Raw genomic sequence first — 16,866 nt, 5'->3', positions numbered from 1 at the left:
CATCTAAATGTGAGGAAGATATTCTATCAGGTCTTAGGTGGGCCTGGGCCTGCGTGTTGGTTCTCTGGTCCCATTTCCTGGTGCCACAAAGCCAAAGTCCAAGACTGTGTGAGTGGCAATTGGCTCACTCTTCTCAGGGTGTCCACTGAGATTGGTCCTCTTGCTCTGTTTAACTCTGTAGTTGTTTAAAGGCTCTTCCAGACTCCCCCAGGAAGCATGTATTTTAACTAATTTTCCTTCCTCCTTCCCTCCCTCCTCCTTTTTCTTTTTCTTCCCCCTCTTTTCCTTTCCTATATTCTTCCCTCTTCTTTCTAGTAGAGTAGCTCTGATTTATCTAGGTCACTAATTCTAGACTTAAAAAATCAACTTGGAAACAGAAAACCATTATCAATTGTGTGTAAGCCTTTAAACAATCATTCCCTTTTGAGCTTCTTTTAAATGTGTTAGTCAAGGTAGATAACAGATTATAAATCAGTAAGAAAATATGCTATTTAGATATTTCCTGTACAAAATCCCCCGGAGTTATTTTTTCTCCTTGTACTAGGGATCAAGCTCAGGATCTTGTGCTTGCCAGGCAGGCGCCTCTGAACTACATCCCAGGCCCCCACATCCCCCAGAGTAACCTCCAGTTATAAAAACATTCCATGAAATGAGTAACTTGAATGTTGACCTAACCTACTAGACTGTATTCATTCAATATACCACCAAGACACTGCTGGTGGGGAGAAACAGAAATCTAACTCAGATTAGCTTAAGCTATTTATTGGCTTAAATTGAAAATCTTAGGATGGATAACTTCAGGCACAGTTGTGTCCAGGAACTCAAATACTGTTATTGGACTTAGTGGCTATGTCTTGTCTGATTTTCTGTGCTAGATCCAGTCTCTGGTAAGTTCTCCTGTGGTGGCGAGATGGTTTCTAGGAACTCCAGATTCACAGCCTGTGCTTGAAGTCTATGATCTCCAAACTTTGATTATGTATTCAATAGTAAATTTGGACACATTATTCCCAATGTGTGTACATTTATTTCTAAATGATTATACAACAGTGTTATACACAATATTTCCTTTGTATTATGTGTATATTCCATAAGTTATATTAACTATTATATATGTATATTCTGTCATGTTAATTACTGGTAGAACTCAGGGTTTTTGTTTTAAAGATGAAGAATAAACAATGTTTTCTGAACTTCGGATGTCCTTTTTTTGCACTTCCCAAGTTGGAGACCACTTAGTGGAAAGACCAGACATGTCCCATCACTTTTAGCTCCAATCCTGAGACCACTTCTTGTGGGTTCTTCTTGGCCTGCCTTGACCCCTGAGACCGGAGTTCTTGAAACAGTATGAATCTAATTTCTCATTTTTTATGGATGAGTAGTATTCCATTTTATAGAAAAAAACACATCTTCTTTATCCAGTTTCCAACTGATGGGCAAATGGGCTGTTTCCAAGTTTTAGCTATTACAAACTGTGCTGCTATAAATACTGGTGTGCATATATCACTGTGGTATGATTCTTTTAATTCTTTTGGAAAGATACCCAGCAGAGGGATGGCTAGGTCAAATGGAACCTCTAGTCCCACCTCTTTGAGGTATCTCCATATTGATTTCCATAGTGGTTGCACCAGTCTGCACTCCCACCAAAAATGGAGACGGGTTCCTTTCTCCCCGCAACCCCGCCAACATTTGTTATTGGTTGATTTCTTGATAGCAGCCAGAGAATGGCCATTTTGAACAAGGTGGGTGGATATATGGAAAAGCAGGTGGTAGAGGGTCCGGAATAATTCTCATATTTCTTAAAACAATAGGGGCTCACTGGCTGGAGAGAGGTGTGTTTGTATGACAGGCAGCACATGTGGCCAGAAAATGTTATTCAGGAGCTTTCTGAGTGAAGGCTCTTCAGAGTATTTAAAAATTGATCTTCTGTGGCAGAAACACCATGGCACAACTTGATTCTGAGGTGAAAGAAGAATGTTTGAGAGAAGACTTGAAGTTTTACTTCATGAACCCCTGTGAGAAATACCGGGCCAGACACCAGATTCCATGGAAACTGGGTTTGCAGATTTTGAAGATACTCATGGTCACCACACAGGTAACTCACACGATTACTTTTCCTGTATCCTCAGATCAAACTATTTTTATATCTTCTGTACTTTTGAGCTAAAGAATATATCCAAGTTCATAAAACTGTAAAAATTCAAGAGATAGACAGGAGGCTGAAGTTTGGTTTAGAGAATGTCCTTGTTTCAGTAAGAGGTCATGGGGTCACCTCCCTGCAGTGTTTATAAATACTGCATACTGCAGATTAGTATTGAGGGGACTTTCTATATATATGTGAGGCCCACAGGCTGGCCACGGCTATCAGCCCAAGTGACTTATATTCTTGAAATCCCGCACCTTTATTGTACCTTTTTCAAATACGGTTTTGAAATGACCATTGTTTTGTCTTCAGACTTATGGACTGTTTGTCATTTAGCTTTTGAGCTTCTGGTACTTAGCCAGTTTTGGGGGAAGCTTCTCTGCAGATATTTGCTTTTTTTTTTTTTAAATCTTACTGAGTTTATTGGTACTTTTTTAAGTATACAGTACAGTTACATTCATCATTGGAATCTTGTACCTTTACATGACAGGTCTTGGTTCTCATTTTTTTCCCCATATCCCTGCCCTCCTTCACCCCCTCCACTCTTCCCTAAGATATCTGTTTTTGAAACTTGTGCCATTTTAAAGGTAGTCCTTGGGCTGGGGTGTAGCTCATGCTGTACTTGCTCAGCATGTATGGAGCTCTGGGCTTGATCCCCAGCACCACAAAACAAACAAACAAAATGTTAACAGTTCTGATTAGAGATATTTGGCTTTATTGGCAGGTAGTCATTCTGACATCAATGTAATGTTCTTTCAATATAATATTATAACTCAACATATTTCTGGAAATTAGAGGAGGTCCCTGCTATAACTGAAGTTGCATCTTTATTCTGTGTTCATAAAGAGATCTTTCCTTTCTAGTCAGGCCCTCCCAGTTCATTCAGCTTTGGGAAAGCAGATTACACCAGAAGAAACAAAAGATAGTTGCATTGTTAGCATTGTAAAGAAAAGAAATAATGTCCTTGTCTGTCATTTGGTTAATTTTAATTGTCTTCAAGTTTCTTAGCCTGTTAAACCACCTTCCAACTTGAGTTTTTGATCTAGTACTGTTACCATAATATCTCCCGCAGGTGTAAGTTATCTTTGACTAACTTTTCTTTATTCTGATAACTACAAATTATTATTGATTTTTTAAAATCAAAATTACATCTATTTATATTTTGTTTTCAGACAGGACCTCGCCATGTTGCTTAGGCTGATCTTGAGCTCCTCAAGCAATCCTTTTGCCTCAGTCTCTCAAGTAGCTGGGCTTACTCTGTGTGTGCGCATGCGTGTTTCATTTTGTGGTACTGGGGGTTGAACTCAGGTCCTTCACACTCAACTATATCCACAGCCCTTTTTTTATTTTTAAAACTTTGAGACAGGGTCTCACTAAATCATTAAATTGCCCAGATTGGGCTTGAATTTGTGATTCTCTGGCCTTAGCCTCCCAAAGTGCTGAGATTACAGGTATGTGCTGCCACCTCAGCTCTATTTATGCTTTTTGATACTCTCTACCTTATTTCTGGCATAAACTTTTAAGCCAAATATAAATGAAGCATCTTGCTTGCTGGGCACTGAGTCAGGAATACAGTTGTGAAGACATTACACTGCCATCGACCTCTGACATTTAGCATAGAGTTTTCCATGTGCCAGACACAATGAGCATTTTTTTTTTTTTTTTTTTTTTTTTTTTATTTTGTACCAGGGATTGAACTCTGGCCCTTGCACTTGCGAGGAAGGCAGCAGAACCACTGAGCCAAACCCCCAGCCCACACCCACATTGAGCATTTTTTTTTTTTTAATGGTACCAGGGATCGAACTCAGGTCCTTGCTCTTGTCAGGCAGGTGGCGGAACCACTGAGCTAAATCCCCGTCCCTATGAGCTTTTTAAAATGTTAATTCATTTCATTCTCACTGCAACCCTGTGAGGTAGGTTATGATCCCCTCTTTATGGATGGAGAAACTGGGGCAAAAAGAGTTAAGGAATTTGCTTACAACCATGTAGTTAGTGAGCGGCAGAGCTGGGACTGAGCCCTGTCTGGCTCTGGAGTCTGCACCTATTCTCATGCTTGTGTCTGTTCTAGATCTGGGTTCTGTCCTCAGAGTTTGCAGTTAGGAATGCAGATAAGTCACCTACGGTAGGCTGCCTCTCTCTTCATCTTGTGTTACCTTTCTCACCCACACACACCAGTCCATTTCAGTTTCGTCACCCCGGCTCAGAAAGCTTTGCAGCACCCATCTTTCCCCAGAAAAAAACTTTGACTCTGTGGCCCGGAATTCACAGATTCCACAGTCTTGTTCAACTCATCTTTGCCGTGAGTTTTCATCTACTGTTTCCTCCCCAAATGCCAGCCAGTCAGACCAACCCCACCGAGCCCTGTTTATTCCCCCAAGTCCAGGGTGGTTATTTTGCCCCCTGACCTTGCAGGTGCTATCTGAAGTCCCTTCCACATCCCCATCAGCCTTTCCTGACCAGCATTTGTGGTTTTCCTGAATACTCTTTCCTTCTATATCACTCGATTTACTTTCAATAATAAAGTATTTCTGGGAGCATATCATTTACTTTTTGTGTGGATACATCTGCCTCCCCCAATAAAATTGGGAGAGATTCAGTTTTTGTTGCCCTGTATGATCATTCTATTAAGTTCTGTTACTTGGTGATAGCTAATTAGACCAGATTTCTTGACTGCCTTTCCTTCCACTAAATCCTATTTGTCTTTCTCTTTCTGTTGTTTTTTCTTCTCTCCATCCTCACGTCTAATGTAACGACTGGCATTTTATCAGGGTTGATGAGAAGGGAGTTTTATAAAAAAGCATACCTATGCTGAATTCTGCAGTAATTAATAATCTCAGGGGAGGTTTGGCATTCCTTTGCTAGTTCCTCCTATAGTCTTTGTCCAACATTAGGGTGGTACCTTGCTTTTACCTGGTACAGAATGTTTTTTCATAAGCTGAATTCATAAGGAGATTTTCAACTCACAGTCTTCACGGGACTAAATTTAATAATTATTTTTCTGTCTTGAATCATGTTCTTAGCAAAAATCTTAAGATCTTTTTGCTGGAATGGGAATACATGTTTGTTGTCAACTGCTTCTTGGACATAAAGTCATTTGGGCAACAGCATTGTGCCTTCCCCTTGCTCTGAATGGAGGGTCTGGTTTTGTGGCAACAAGAAAGAGACTTCATGGCTTTCTTCGCAGGGTTCGTCTCCCCTAAGTTGCTTTGGAGATACCAACCCTTCTCTGATGCTAGGCCACTCAGGAGAGATCTTGGCTTGTTCTGGGAACAACTGAATGGAAAAGATGTGTTGTTCTTGATGCCAGATCATTCTGAAAACCACCCAGACAGGTGTGGTTCCCAGCAAAGATCACAACCCCACATTCACTTCTTCTCGAAGTTGAATTGGTGGCTTAGAGTTTAAATAAGGTTGTGTCTTCAAATATTGGCAAATTCTACAACACTTTTTGAATCAGTTTGTCCATTCCTTATTTAGATTTTTGATATTTCTGTAGCTTCACTTTCAGTGTGCGAGGGTGGGTTCAACAGCCCTGCATCTAAAGTTGGCAGCGCTTCAGTTTAAAATGTGTATGTCCAAGTGGTTGAGAGAATGAACAGGCTCTACTGTCAAACACAAACACCTGCTTGGCACCCTCACTCTGACATTTTCTAGGTGTTCAAGCTTGAATAAACTACTTCACTTCAGGCTGTGTTTGTATAAATGGGATTATGTTGGCCAGTTTATTCAGTATTTGACATTGTGATAGGCATGATTTCATTTCCTGAGCATACAAGTAGGAAAATATTTTTATCTGTACGGGGTCCAATGTAATAGCGCTTTCACAAAATATGAGGGAGTTAAATGAAATATAATCTAAAATTTTTTTGCACAGTACCTGGTACTCAGTGATAAGAGTTGTTATTCAATACTGTGTCGATCTTGACCACATTGTATCCTTGGCAGAGAGAAAGCATTCAGTTTCAGCAAACTTTAAGTGAAAATCTTAGTCCAGTGCTACTAGTGAGGCAAGAAAGGACAGGAGATGTAATGTCTTCTTTTAAAATCTTGAAACAATTGTATATGTTGGTCCCTTGCTTACTTTTTTAACTCTTAAAAAGCAGCATGACCTTTTCTGGCATCTATTGCCACCAGTGGCAGATTTTCACATGCTCTGAAGAACCTTTAAACCTTCAGTTTCTTGATTTTCAGCACAGGTTGGGTGATGTGGGAGGTATTATCTAATGTTTTTCTTAAAAGAGCTGAGTTTTTAGCAATTGCTCAATCCTTTGAGCAATGTGATATGATGAGTCAAAATGCCAGTGTCAAAGTACATTCTCAAGCAGAACTTACTTTCCATAATTTTAAAAAGCTAGCTCCTAATCCTTTTTTCAAAATAATTTCTTTTTTTAATGAAAAGTGTCCCAAAGAGAATTGTTCGAGCAAAAGGGAATTGTTTGTACATCACAATAAAGAGAGCTTTAGAGTTAGACCTGGCTTCCATTCTGGCCAGGTGGCTTGTGGCAGTTTAATTAGGCTAAATCTCAGTTTCTACCATTTAATGTTAGGAGAATAGTTGTAACGTTTTCATAGAGTGGCTGTGGTGAGAAACAGGATAATGTGTATAAATCAGTACAGTGCCTGGGGTATAATAATTGCAGAAAGATGGCCATGACATTTCATGATTTTGTCTTTTAAAAATAGAAAAAATGAAAAAGGTAAAAATATAAAGCAATAAATAATCCTCTATGCCAGTTTGCATCTGCTAAGTAACATTAGTTTTATCTGAATTGAAAAGTAGCCTATGAAGATATCATGAGTGCTATCTTGTATCATTACATGGATATATCATAGTGAAAGATGGGATGACAGGAAGTGACAGAACCATCAAGATCATTTAATTAAACTCACTGATTTCACATGTGAATAAACAGTCCAAAAATATTTTGGTGGCTTGGCTGTTACAGACTTGGGGGAAACTATCTAGAGGCCATTGTTTTATAAGGCAGCTTAAGTAGATGGGGAGAGATGTGCGGGACAGGGCTTCTGGAGGTCTCATTTAATCACTACCACTGCCCGTGTGTGTGTGTGTGTGTGTGTGTGTGTGTGTGTGTAAGACAGTTCGGAGCATTAATGAGAGTGCACTGTGTAAAAGGGCACAAGACTAAGAGCATTCATGCAGAAAGGAGTGAATGAGAGAGAGAGAGAGAGAGAGAGAGAGAGAGAGAGAGAGAGAGATCTCACCTATGGGAGACTGTGCATATTTGTGTATCTAGCTGTTTGTGTAGTTCCTTAGGATTTTTTTGTCAAGTTTTGGTCAAGTTTTCACCATTTATTGGTTTCCAAGAAGAAAACTTTCATTCTTGGTTTATAGAGCCTGTGGGTACCTAACTTTATACCAGGGTACAATGTGAGAAGAACAAGTAGGTGTTAGTACTTAGTGACATTGAATGAGTTTGACATCATATAGGTAAAGTGAGTCCTAATATTGTTTATGTAAAATTTGTGTGGTGTGTGTGTGTGTGTGTGTGTGTTACTAGGGATTGAACCCAGGGTGTTGGGCACTGAGGTAGCATCTTAAGTCACTAAGTTGCTCACGCTTGGCTCAAACTTGCAGTCGTCCTGCCTCAGCCTTCCAGAGTGCCAGGATAGCAAATGTGTGCCCCAATGCCCAACTTTTCATAAGCTTTGACGCTGCAGGTCTCACTGGGCAGACTCTTAGGTGTGCATAAGAGTTCTTGTAGAGCTGGATTAATTGAATTCCTTTGGTGTGATGTTCTGGCTGAAGTACATATTTATGCAGGCTACTTTTCAAAAGCCACATGTAAACATGTTGGATTTTAAAGGTATATACAATTTCTAAAAATAAACCAGTAATCATGCATTTTTGCTTTACTAAGTAAACACTTTTGAAAACAATTTGAAATCCAAACATAAGAAGAAACGGATGTGTCTCCCCCCCTCTGGAATCAAACTCAGGACCTTGTACTCACCAGGCAGGTGCCAGCTCCACTGAGCTACATCCCCGGTCTCTCTAGCTCTCTCACTTTATTAGTATCAGTTGGAGGGCTGTGGCTTGAGCTCATGCCAGAAGACTGGTATCAGGTGCAGGGCTTTGCTTGCTCTTGTGAAGTTCCAGAAGAAGTCAGCATTTCCTGATTGGTATTAGGTGTAGGGCTTGGCTTAAGCCCATGAGGACCTCGTATCATAAAAATTGAAGACAGATTCTCTGTGATTAGCAGATCCCAAGTCATTTGCAAAGGCATTTTCCACACAGCCTCTGGCAAGCTAAAAGTTTCAAATCATGAAAAGTGAGGCTTCCCAACAGTAGCACTTAAACAGAAGATGACAACATAAAATAAAGGTCAAAAGCAGCTATTGTACAGTTTCCTAAAGTTGCATCAAATCGCACTCTGAAAACACTTAAGGCCTCCAAAATGGCGAAAAAGCAACAGAAGGCCGTGGAGGTCGCTGCTTCTGAGATCATGAAGTTGGAAACGTCAATAAAAAAGGATCTCTAGAAAGTGCATCCAAGACTGGTTTAGATACAGCAGACCATACAACTACCAGCTTGTTAAACACTCAGATGATGACTACATTAAAAAAAATCCAGAAGTGCCTAGAAGAAGGTGCTTTTGCATGAGAGCAAAGGGAGAAAAGATGGCAGAACTTTGAAGGCTTACTGTGAGGAGCAGCTGATACACAGGCTCATGCGACAGTCCCAACAGGAGCACAGGAGTGCTGTGTGACTCATGCACATTCAGCATGAAAAGGAGGTTTTATGGCAAAACAGAATTTTCAGAGAAGAACAATATGAGGAAAGATGACTTAAAGATTTCCAGGGTGCTCTTGATCTAGAAGTGGCTTTGGCAAAACAAGCCAAGATTGATTTTGAAGAACAAATCCTCAGAGAAAAAAGTTCATGAACAGATTGCTGTGGCTCATTATAGAAAGCATTTTAAAATATGTGGAGAAATTTTGGATCAAATACTTGATTTGTCCACTAAAGTGGCAGGCTATCAAATGATGACAAATAATCTGATTCCATTTAAGATTATGCGTGATTGGAAGGAATTTTTTTTTTTTTCATGGAAAGCCCATATCTGACCAAACGTTTGTTAAGCATATGTCTGATAATCCCTCTGAGGAACAACTTAGAGAACTGGATAGAAGAGTCTTGCTAGATAGCAAAGATTATAAAGAATATAAGAACATGGTTGGAGAGTGGGCTGTGCCAGAGAAATGATGATAATTTACCACCCTCCAACAATTCTGAACTGGGCCATGCGCTTCACAGACTCATTGAAAAATCTCTTCCTCCTCAAATTGAGCCAGCAGAGCCTGAACGGCCTTCATTTTCTTTTTGTTTTCCTCATTGAGTTTATTGGTACTTTTTAATATACAGTACAGTTACATTCATCATTGGGATCTTGTACCTTTACATGACAGGTCTTGGTTCTCATTTTTCCCCTTATCCCTGCCCTCCCTTCAGCCCCTTCTCCCTTCCCTATTTACAAATGCTTTGTTTCCATTTTTTCATTTTCATACATGACAGCTTGGTTCTCATTTTTCCCCTTATCCCTGCCCTCCCTTCAGCCCCTTCTCCCTTCCCTATTTACAAATGCTTTGTTTCCATTTTTTCATTTTCTCATATTTTTTTCTTTCCCCTTATTTCCTTTCCCCTACCCTTTGCACTTCCCCTACACCTTTAGCCCTTTTCTTCCTATTTCACATGGATGCTTACTGGGGAAAACACTTAGTGGGAAAACTATCACTTTAATGACTCTACAAAGAGAATTTGCTATTCAGGTACTTTGTATGGACACTTCTGACCAAGAAGCTGTCCAAATTTCGTTTGTGACAATGAAAAAGTCAGGGAGGACTACTGATTCAGAAAGAAGGTGGAGAGGTTCTATCAGATCTGCAGGAGGACAGCAAGAAAAACCAGGACTCGCACAGTGTATCCTCAGATGCTCCAGTTTCAGCTGAACCAATACCAGAAGCAGAAGGTGAAAGTTAGTACCCATACTAATAGAACACCAAAACTGAAGAAGTCAAATCAATGATATACTGATAATTTCTCTAAATTCACTGTATGTGCTCAGCTTGGTGCAAAATCTCAATAATTGCTAAAGAAAGGACAGAGCATTACAGACAGATTATTAGTTAGCATCATGGTAAATGCTATGAATGAGGTACCTGTGAATCAGGGGTGGATCCTTGATGGTTTTCCAATGACATTAAACCAAGCAGAGCTTCTAAAGGAAGCTCTCACCAGCTGCAATAGAAGCCTCATAGAAATGGAGGCAAAGAAAGCACATTTAATATCCATGTTGGCTGTGGATGCTATGGGTTCAAAAGAAGTACCTCTTCCCTCTTCTGCATTTGATTTTGTCTTGTGACTAGGTATGTCAGATACTTTCTTGGTGAGTTGCATGAATGATGTAGCTGAAGAATTTTCACATGAAATGGCTCATAAAGATATTGGTCAACATGGTGCTCCTGAAAACCAAGACAAGCATGGGTACCAGAACTCAAGAGGTTGCATACAAGATAAAATTACAGGATTCTTGGACAATTGGACTGTGTTGGTACTATGGTTTTCAGAACCTGAAAATATTTTGATAAAAATCAATGCTGAACTAGATAAAGAAGTTTTATACCAGAGACTAAAAGAAATGTTTGCAACTGAGATAGTGAAGAAAAAGAATAAAAATAACTACCTTTATTATAATTTAAGCTTATATTACTAAAATATGTGCTTCTACTGACTTTAGAAGAAAATTGAAGTGTGATTGCAAAGTTAAAAAAGAAGAAAAATGGATTGAGATTTAGCTGATATGGATTCTGTTTTAAAGGCCAGTAGAGTTCTTAGCCATTGAGAGTGGTAATTTCCTCCAGTTGTAGGGGTAAAAGGAATTTTCCTGGGCTCTGTGAAGGTTTGATATTTGCATCAGCTGAAATAAACTGGCAATAGACAGATTAGCAGGAGAGAAAACATACACATTCATTATGTTCATGTGTTGCAAAATTCCAAGAGACAGGAGAGACCAGTGGGAATCAGGAGGATTTAAGGTGAACACCAGCTCAATAGACTCCTGTCCAAAGGAAGAGTGTTGAACAAAGAAAAGTTTCAGTTTTTATACATTTTGTCAAAGGGGATGGTTTTTCTAGTGATGTAGCAAGTTAGTTTTTCTTTTCCTTTAAGTTCTGCTCACATGGGTATTGCAAGAATGAAAAGTAAATATCCTGTAACCCAGTGAGATTTAAGAGCTTGTATACCCTTCTTCATAAGGGAAGGGGTGGGGGGCGTGTAGGTCATTTTACTGGAAGTGTAGGTGCGCGGTTAACTTTGGTTGTAAGCTTGCTTGGATTGAGGGATGCCTAGAAAATTGGAAAGCACACTGCTGGACGTGTCTGGGAGGTATTTCCAGAGCAGATTGGCGTGTGGGTCAGTGAACTGGATGGGAAGATCTGTCCTGAATGTGGGCAGCACAATCCAATAAGTTGTAGGCCTGAATGTAACCAAAAGTAGAAGAAAGGGAAATCTTGCTGTCCCTGCTGGACTCTTCCCTAGTGGGTGTGGTTTTCCTGCTGCTGCCTCTGTAGATATCAGACTCCAGTTTCTTCAACCTTTGAACATAAATGTAAACCAGCTTTCCAGGGAACTTGTAGGTTTTTATCCTCAGACAGGAAGTCTTCTCTCTTGTGAGTGAATCTTCTCTGTTTGATAAGATTATAGGTAAGGTTCATGACAATTACGTTGAATCTGGAAGAATTTTTCTTAGGTAAGGAACTGCGGAGAGCCGGGGATTTAGCTCAGTGGTTCCACTGCCTGCCTCGCAATCACAAGGTCCCGAGTTCTATCCCTGGTACAAAATAATAATAAAATAATAACAATAATAATAATAATAATAATAATTCAAGGAACTGCAGAGAAACTCTCCCCTGTGCTTTAGAAGAAATGTGGGAAGGTGGAGGCTTAGCAACGCCTTGGTTCTCAGGTTGTTGCTTTAGTTCATGGTCTCAATGTGTCAAAGTGCCACACCATGGGTCTTGTTCTCTGAGCCCCAACACAATTTTATGCTATTTAGAATTGCTGATGTAGCTCAGTGTGATTATCCTTTTATGAAACTTATGTTTTGACATTATTATTACTAGTATAAAGCAAAGAATTGAGATTTTTCTTCAGGTGCTTAGAGGTGAGGATTAATGATAATAACAGGGTATTTTCCAGCCCTGTTAAAGTGCATATTCTTATTTGATTTTCTTTTCCAGCTTGTTCGTTTTGGTTTAGGTAACCAGCTGGTGGTTGCTTTCAAAGAAGATAACACTGTTGCTTTTAAGCACTTGTTTTTGAAAGACTATTCTGGCGCAGATGAAGATGACTACAGCTGCAGTATTTATACTCAAGAGGATGCCTATGAGAGCATCTTTTTTGCTATTAATCAGGCAAGTGTTTTGTGAATAACTTGTACTTCAAGAATATATTCATACTTGAGCTTGTTGTCTTAGCAAAGGAACAAAAGTTATACATAGATTAAACTATTCTAAGGTGAACTTTGCGTTGTCTACCAAAAATATTTATTACTATTTCTGGAACTAAATAATAGTATGCCTATTTTGAATTTTTCTTGAAGATTTATCTTTTAACTTATTCCTTCCGACCCAACTTGTTTCCCAAGAGATTTATAGTCTCAGAAGTTTTTCTTTTCTTTTTTATTTTTTTGGTACCGGGGATCGAACTCAGGCCCTTCGGCTTGTGAGGCAGGCAGCATAAGCATTGAACCAAATCCCTGGCCCAGTCTCAGAAGTTTTGATGAGTATTTGAAACACAACTTAAAGAGTCCATGGTTGTCTCAGTTTTCAGATCTTAGATTTGGTAATCCTAACTGAATCTTAAGAATATGAATATAAGATAATAGTATTGAGACAGGTATAGGAAAGTAGATTAGTGGGCCTAAAGTAAACATTTAGGAGAGAGAATCTGCTCTTGTTTTTTTCTTTCATTCATTCAGTAAATATTTGAGGCCCTAGTATGTAGTAGGTACAATTCTAGACCTTGGGGGCCATAGCAATGACTAAAATGAATAAAATCCTTTCCCCTCTAGAGAGGAGAGCTAGATAAATGAAGTGTGAGGTATAGTATTGAACTCTGGGTCTCTATCTAAAAACATACCGATACACAAAGCTGGGTCTCTTGTTCACAACAGTAAGGAAGATGCTGCCTTGAGTACACTCTTTGTGGTGCCTTGGGTAGGTGGGGGGCACTTCAGGGTTGGGAGAACTTCACTAGGATCGGGTGAGGGTCATGATATAATAGTTGAAGATTGGTGGATATAGCAAGGAAAGGATTTGGGGAGCAGTCTCAAAGGAATTGAAATTGTTAGACTACATCGTCAAACTGTTAGCTATTTACATGAAGTTTTTTAATGTTCCTTGTCTTAGTCTCTTTCCTTATCACTAGGATAAAATACCTGGCATTCATAACTTAAAGGAAGAGAGGTTTATTTTGGTTCACAGTTTTTAGAGGATTTAGTCCTTGGCTGACTCCAGGAAGAGTATGGTGGGAGGGTCTGACAGAAGAGAGCAGCTCACATCATGGTGACCAGGAAGCAGAGAAAAAGGAGGAGCTAAGGGGGGGGACATACACCTTCCAGGTCATGCCCCCAGTGACCCACATCTCCGACCAGACCCCGCTCCCTAAGAGTGCTTTGAGCTCTGAACTCTTCTGTGAGTCTCCACTGATGAGCTTAGAGCCCCTGTATCCCATCATCTTCCAAAAGTACCACCTCTAAACACATGAGCCTTTTGAGGGACATTTGAGATCTAAGCCATAACATTCCTGAAATAAATCAAATGGTTCATTGCAATTTCTATGTTCCAAAATACAAATTTCCTGGAGTAAAGAAGTCATATTAATAAAGACCAGAGCTCGTGAAGGAACACTCTTAATGCAGAAGCCAAACAGTAAAGTTGTGTTAATGTCAGCTGTGGTGTGTGGATGGATAGTTTGGGTCCCCGGTGGTATGTTTGAAAGTGAAAGCTGCTGAGGAATAAAGTAGGGAGGTTTTGATATATTTTTGCAATTTTCATTGGCTTGATAAGGGAATGCCTTGCTGAGGTAGTGATATCTGAGTTAAGACTGGAAGGAGTAAACTGAGCAGGCAGATACCAGCTCTCTAGGCAGAAGGGTTAGCAAAGGCCAGGATCATAGGCCTGTCTGACAAGCTCCAGGAACTGTGTGGGGGCCAGTGCAACTTTGGGGGTGAGGCCAAGGCACTTTGGGAAGCAGTAAGGGCAGAGAGATAGGGTGGAACCTCAGCCCCGGCTCCGAGGGAGATGAGAGCTGTCCGTCAGCATGTTTGCTTCAGTTTAGTGTCTGTGATATGATCCAGTGCAGCCTAAGAAAACTACTTTGGTATTTAAATGGCAAAGTGCTGCTGAGGGCACAAGATAAACAAGGCAGCGTAGCTAAAAGTGCATTCTGTATGTGGTGACTTCTGGACAAATTTTCAAAGGCTTGTGCTTTTATTTAACTCTTTTTAAAAATAGTACCATCAACTGAAGAACATCTCCCTGGCGACTCTTGATTATGGAGAAAATGAAGACAAACGAATTGGCATAAAAGTCTGCAAGCAGCATTACAAGAGAGGGACCATGCTGTCCTCTAATGAGACCCTGAATATTGACAGTGACATTGAGATAGGTAATACAGCAATCGTTTCATTGTATGCCTTCGTCCTCTTCTGTGGTGAGAACAGAAGGGCCCCTTATGCCAGCAACTCAAATAGAACAACTTTGCCTTCATGAGAGTGAATCTGCTCCAGGCTTCCCCTTTCCCATTCGTCTGCAAAGCACTTTAGCTCAGGAAACTGACCGCCAAGATGCACAGGGACAGTTCCCGTTGATCTTTTGGTTCAACTCAAAAGTGTTGGTTTTTGGGATAAATACACAGGTGTTTTTGCTTGTTTAGGTTTTTTTTCTGAAGAGCGTTTGATTAAGCTTTTTCAAAAAGTGGGTTGTATATATCAAATGAAATAGTGTGTGTAAAAATGCCTCACACACTAATTTTTATTACATGCAAAATATATAAATGTTCTTCAAAGGTGGATTATAATCAGTAACTAATTTTCTCTTTTAGATGATTGGCAAAAAGTTAACAGTGACTCATGTGTGTTACTTTGTGCCACTTTATTAAGAATATAGAAGAATATCATATGTAAATGTGAAGTGTTTAGTTTAAAACTTTGAGGGTTTTGCCATTCAGCAAACCTCTGGTGGGTGTCCACCTTGCCCAAGACACTCTCTTTTTCCTGTCCCAGACTTGCAAAGATTAAACACTTATGACTCCTCAAGGGACCAACAGTTCAAGAGTTGGAGTCCTGGTATTAGTTTAAATCTGGAGTGATTTTTTTGTTTTAGAGAGCATCTTGTAGTTCATTTGGGCATATTTCCAACAATCCAACTTTAAGGTGTGTTGATAACACAACAGGAGGCCACTCCCACACGGCAGAGGCTTAACTCGTTTCTTGACACTGTTGAGAATCTCTGCGTGGGTGAACTTATTGAAGGCTCTGGACTCTGAAATGAGCAACTGCCAGGCCACGGATTCAGGCCTTGCACTGTCTGGTGCCCAGATTGCTGTTAGAGACTTGCTGGAGAACAGTTGCGTGGTTCTGTAACCAGTGACGTTGAAATGTCAGTGGAGGGCTCTGCTCACCTGAGACCTACGTGGTAATGGGTCTGCGTGAGCCAGTGCTGCTTCCCTCTTTCATTTTCTACCTGTGTACTCAGCCCCCACCACCCTGGTGATTCCTATAAATGAAACAAGAGAATTTGACAGGTGGGGCTGAAAGCTGGTCCTGTCACCTTCTACTTCATGTAAGCCATCGGTCATTTGCTCTTTTAAAAATGTGTAACTCCAGTTGAATGATCACCATACAACTGTTTTCCAGTGATTCATATGCTGTTTTTTTCCAACTGACTTTTCTTGCAGAATTGATTAAAGAAATGTGACCAAAGTGACTATGTAGGATGGGCAGGGCTGGAAAGCAGGATCTGTTTACTTCCTAACCATTGGTTAATAGTGCCCTTGTTCATTTCCTTTCTAGAAGAATATATAATATGTTTGACTAAGTGGAGAGGCTGATTATTCATTTGACCTTATTTTGAGATTGCTTAGGCAAGTTGATTATATTCTTTAAATTATTAAATATAATTTGGCAAAGAAAATCTTTTAATGTATTGAGAAGGTATAAATATTTAAAAATACTTATTGCTTGATTTTCTTGGACACATTGGAGGAAACCTGAAGATGACATAAATGGGATTGAGTTTGGCTTCATTAGTGTGGCTTACAGTTTCAGCAGGTGATTTGGTAGAGGCTGTCCCACATTAACTACTCAAAACATTTGCATTTTCATTACTATTAGTATGATCATCCTTCATGTGCTAAATGCAGTGATCTGCCCTTGTGCCCACCTTTCCTGCTAGGTTCACATTTAGTTGCACAGCTAGCTGTAGATCAAGCCGAGTGTTTCTCTTAATCTGTGCTGATGGGTACACGCCTCCCATTTCTGCCTCTAGAACTGTAGCTTCCCAGTTTAGCCTTATGGAAAGAACTATTTTGAATCCTGTAAAACAATTTCCCCCAACAGTTAAATGGGTATTGTTTTAATACAGGTTAAGTATTCCTTATCCAAAATGCTTGAGAACAGAAGTGTTTCAGATTTTGCAATTTTTTT

The 16,866-nt window shown here is 39.9% G+C and overlaps 1 protein-coding gene and 1 pseudogene across 1 annotated transcript in view; both read left to right on the top strand.

Moving 5' to 3' along the window:
- Positions 1-1,937: 1,937 nt before the first annotated feature.
- Mcoln2 (mucolipin 2) overlaps positions 1,938-16,866 on the top strand; it is a 42,575-nt gene continuing 27,646 nt past the window's right edge. Inside the window, exons 1-3 of the mRNA XM_010636720.2 lie at positions 1,938-2,092; positions 12,398-12,571; positions 14,675-14,828. Of these exons, the coding sequence (XP_010635022.1) occupies positions 1,940-2,092; positions 12,398-12,571; positions 14,675-14,828 (481 nt within the window). The 5' untranslated portion in view covers positions 1,938-1,939. The remainder of the gene's footprint in view (positions 2,093-12,397; positions 12,572-14,674; positions 14,829-16,866) is intronic.
- LOC109118441 lies at positions 8,424-10,872 on the top strand (annotated as a pseudogene).

The sequence above is a fragment of the Fukomys damarensis genome, unplaced genomic scaffold, assembly GCF_012274545.1.
Source record: "Fukomys damarensis isolate Sample0158 unplaced genomic scaffold, DMR_v1.0_HiC HiC_scaffold_33, whole genome shotgun sequence".
In the NCBI taxonomy this organism is placed as follows: domain Eukaryota; kingdom Metazoa; phylum Chordata; class Mammalia; order Rodentia; family Bathyergidae; genus Fukomys; species Fukomys damarensis.
This window is presented reverse-complemented; position numbering and strand designations above follow the sequence as displayed.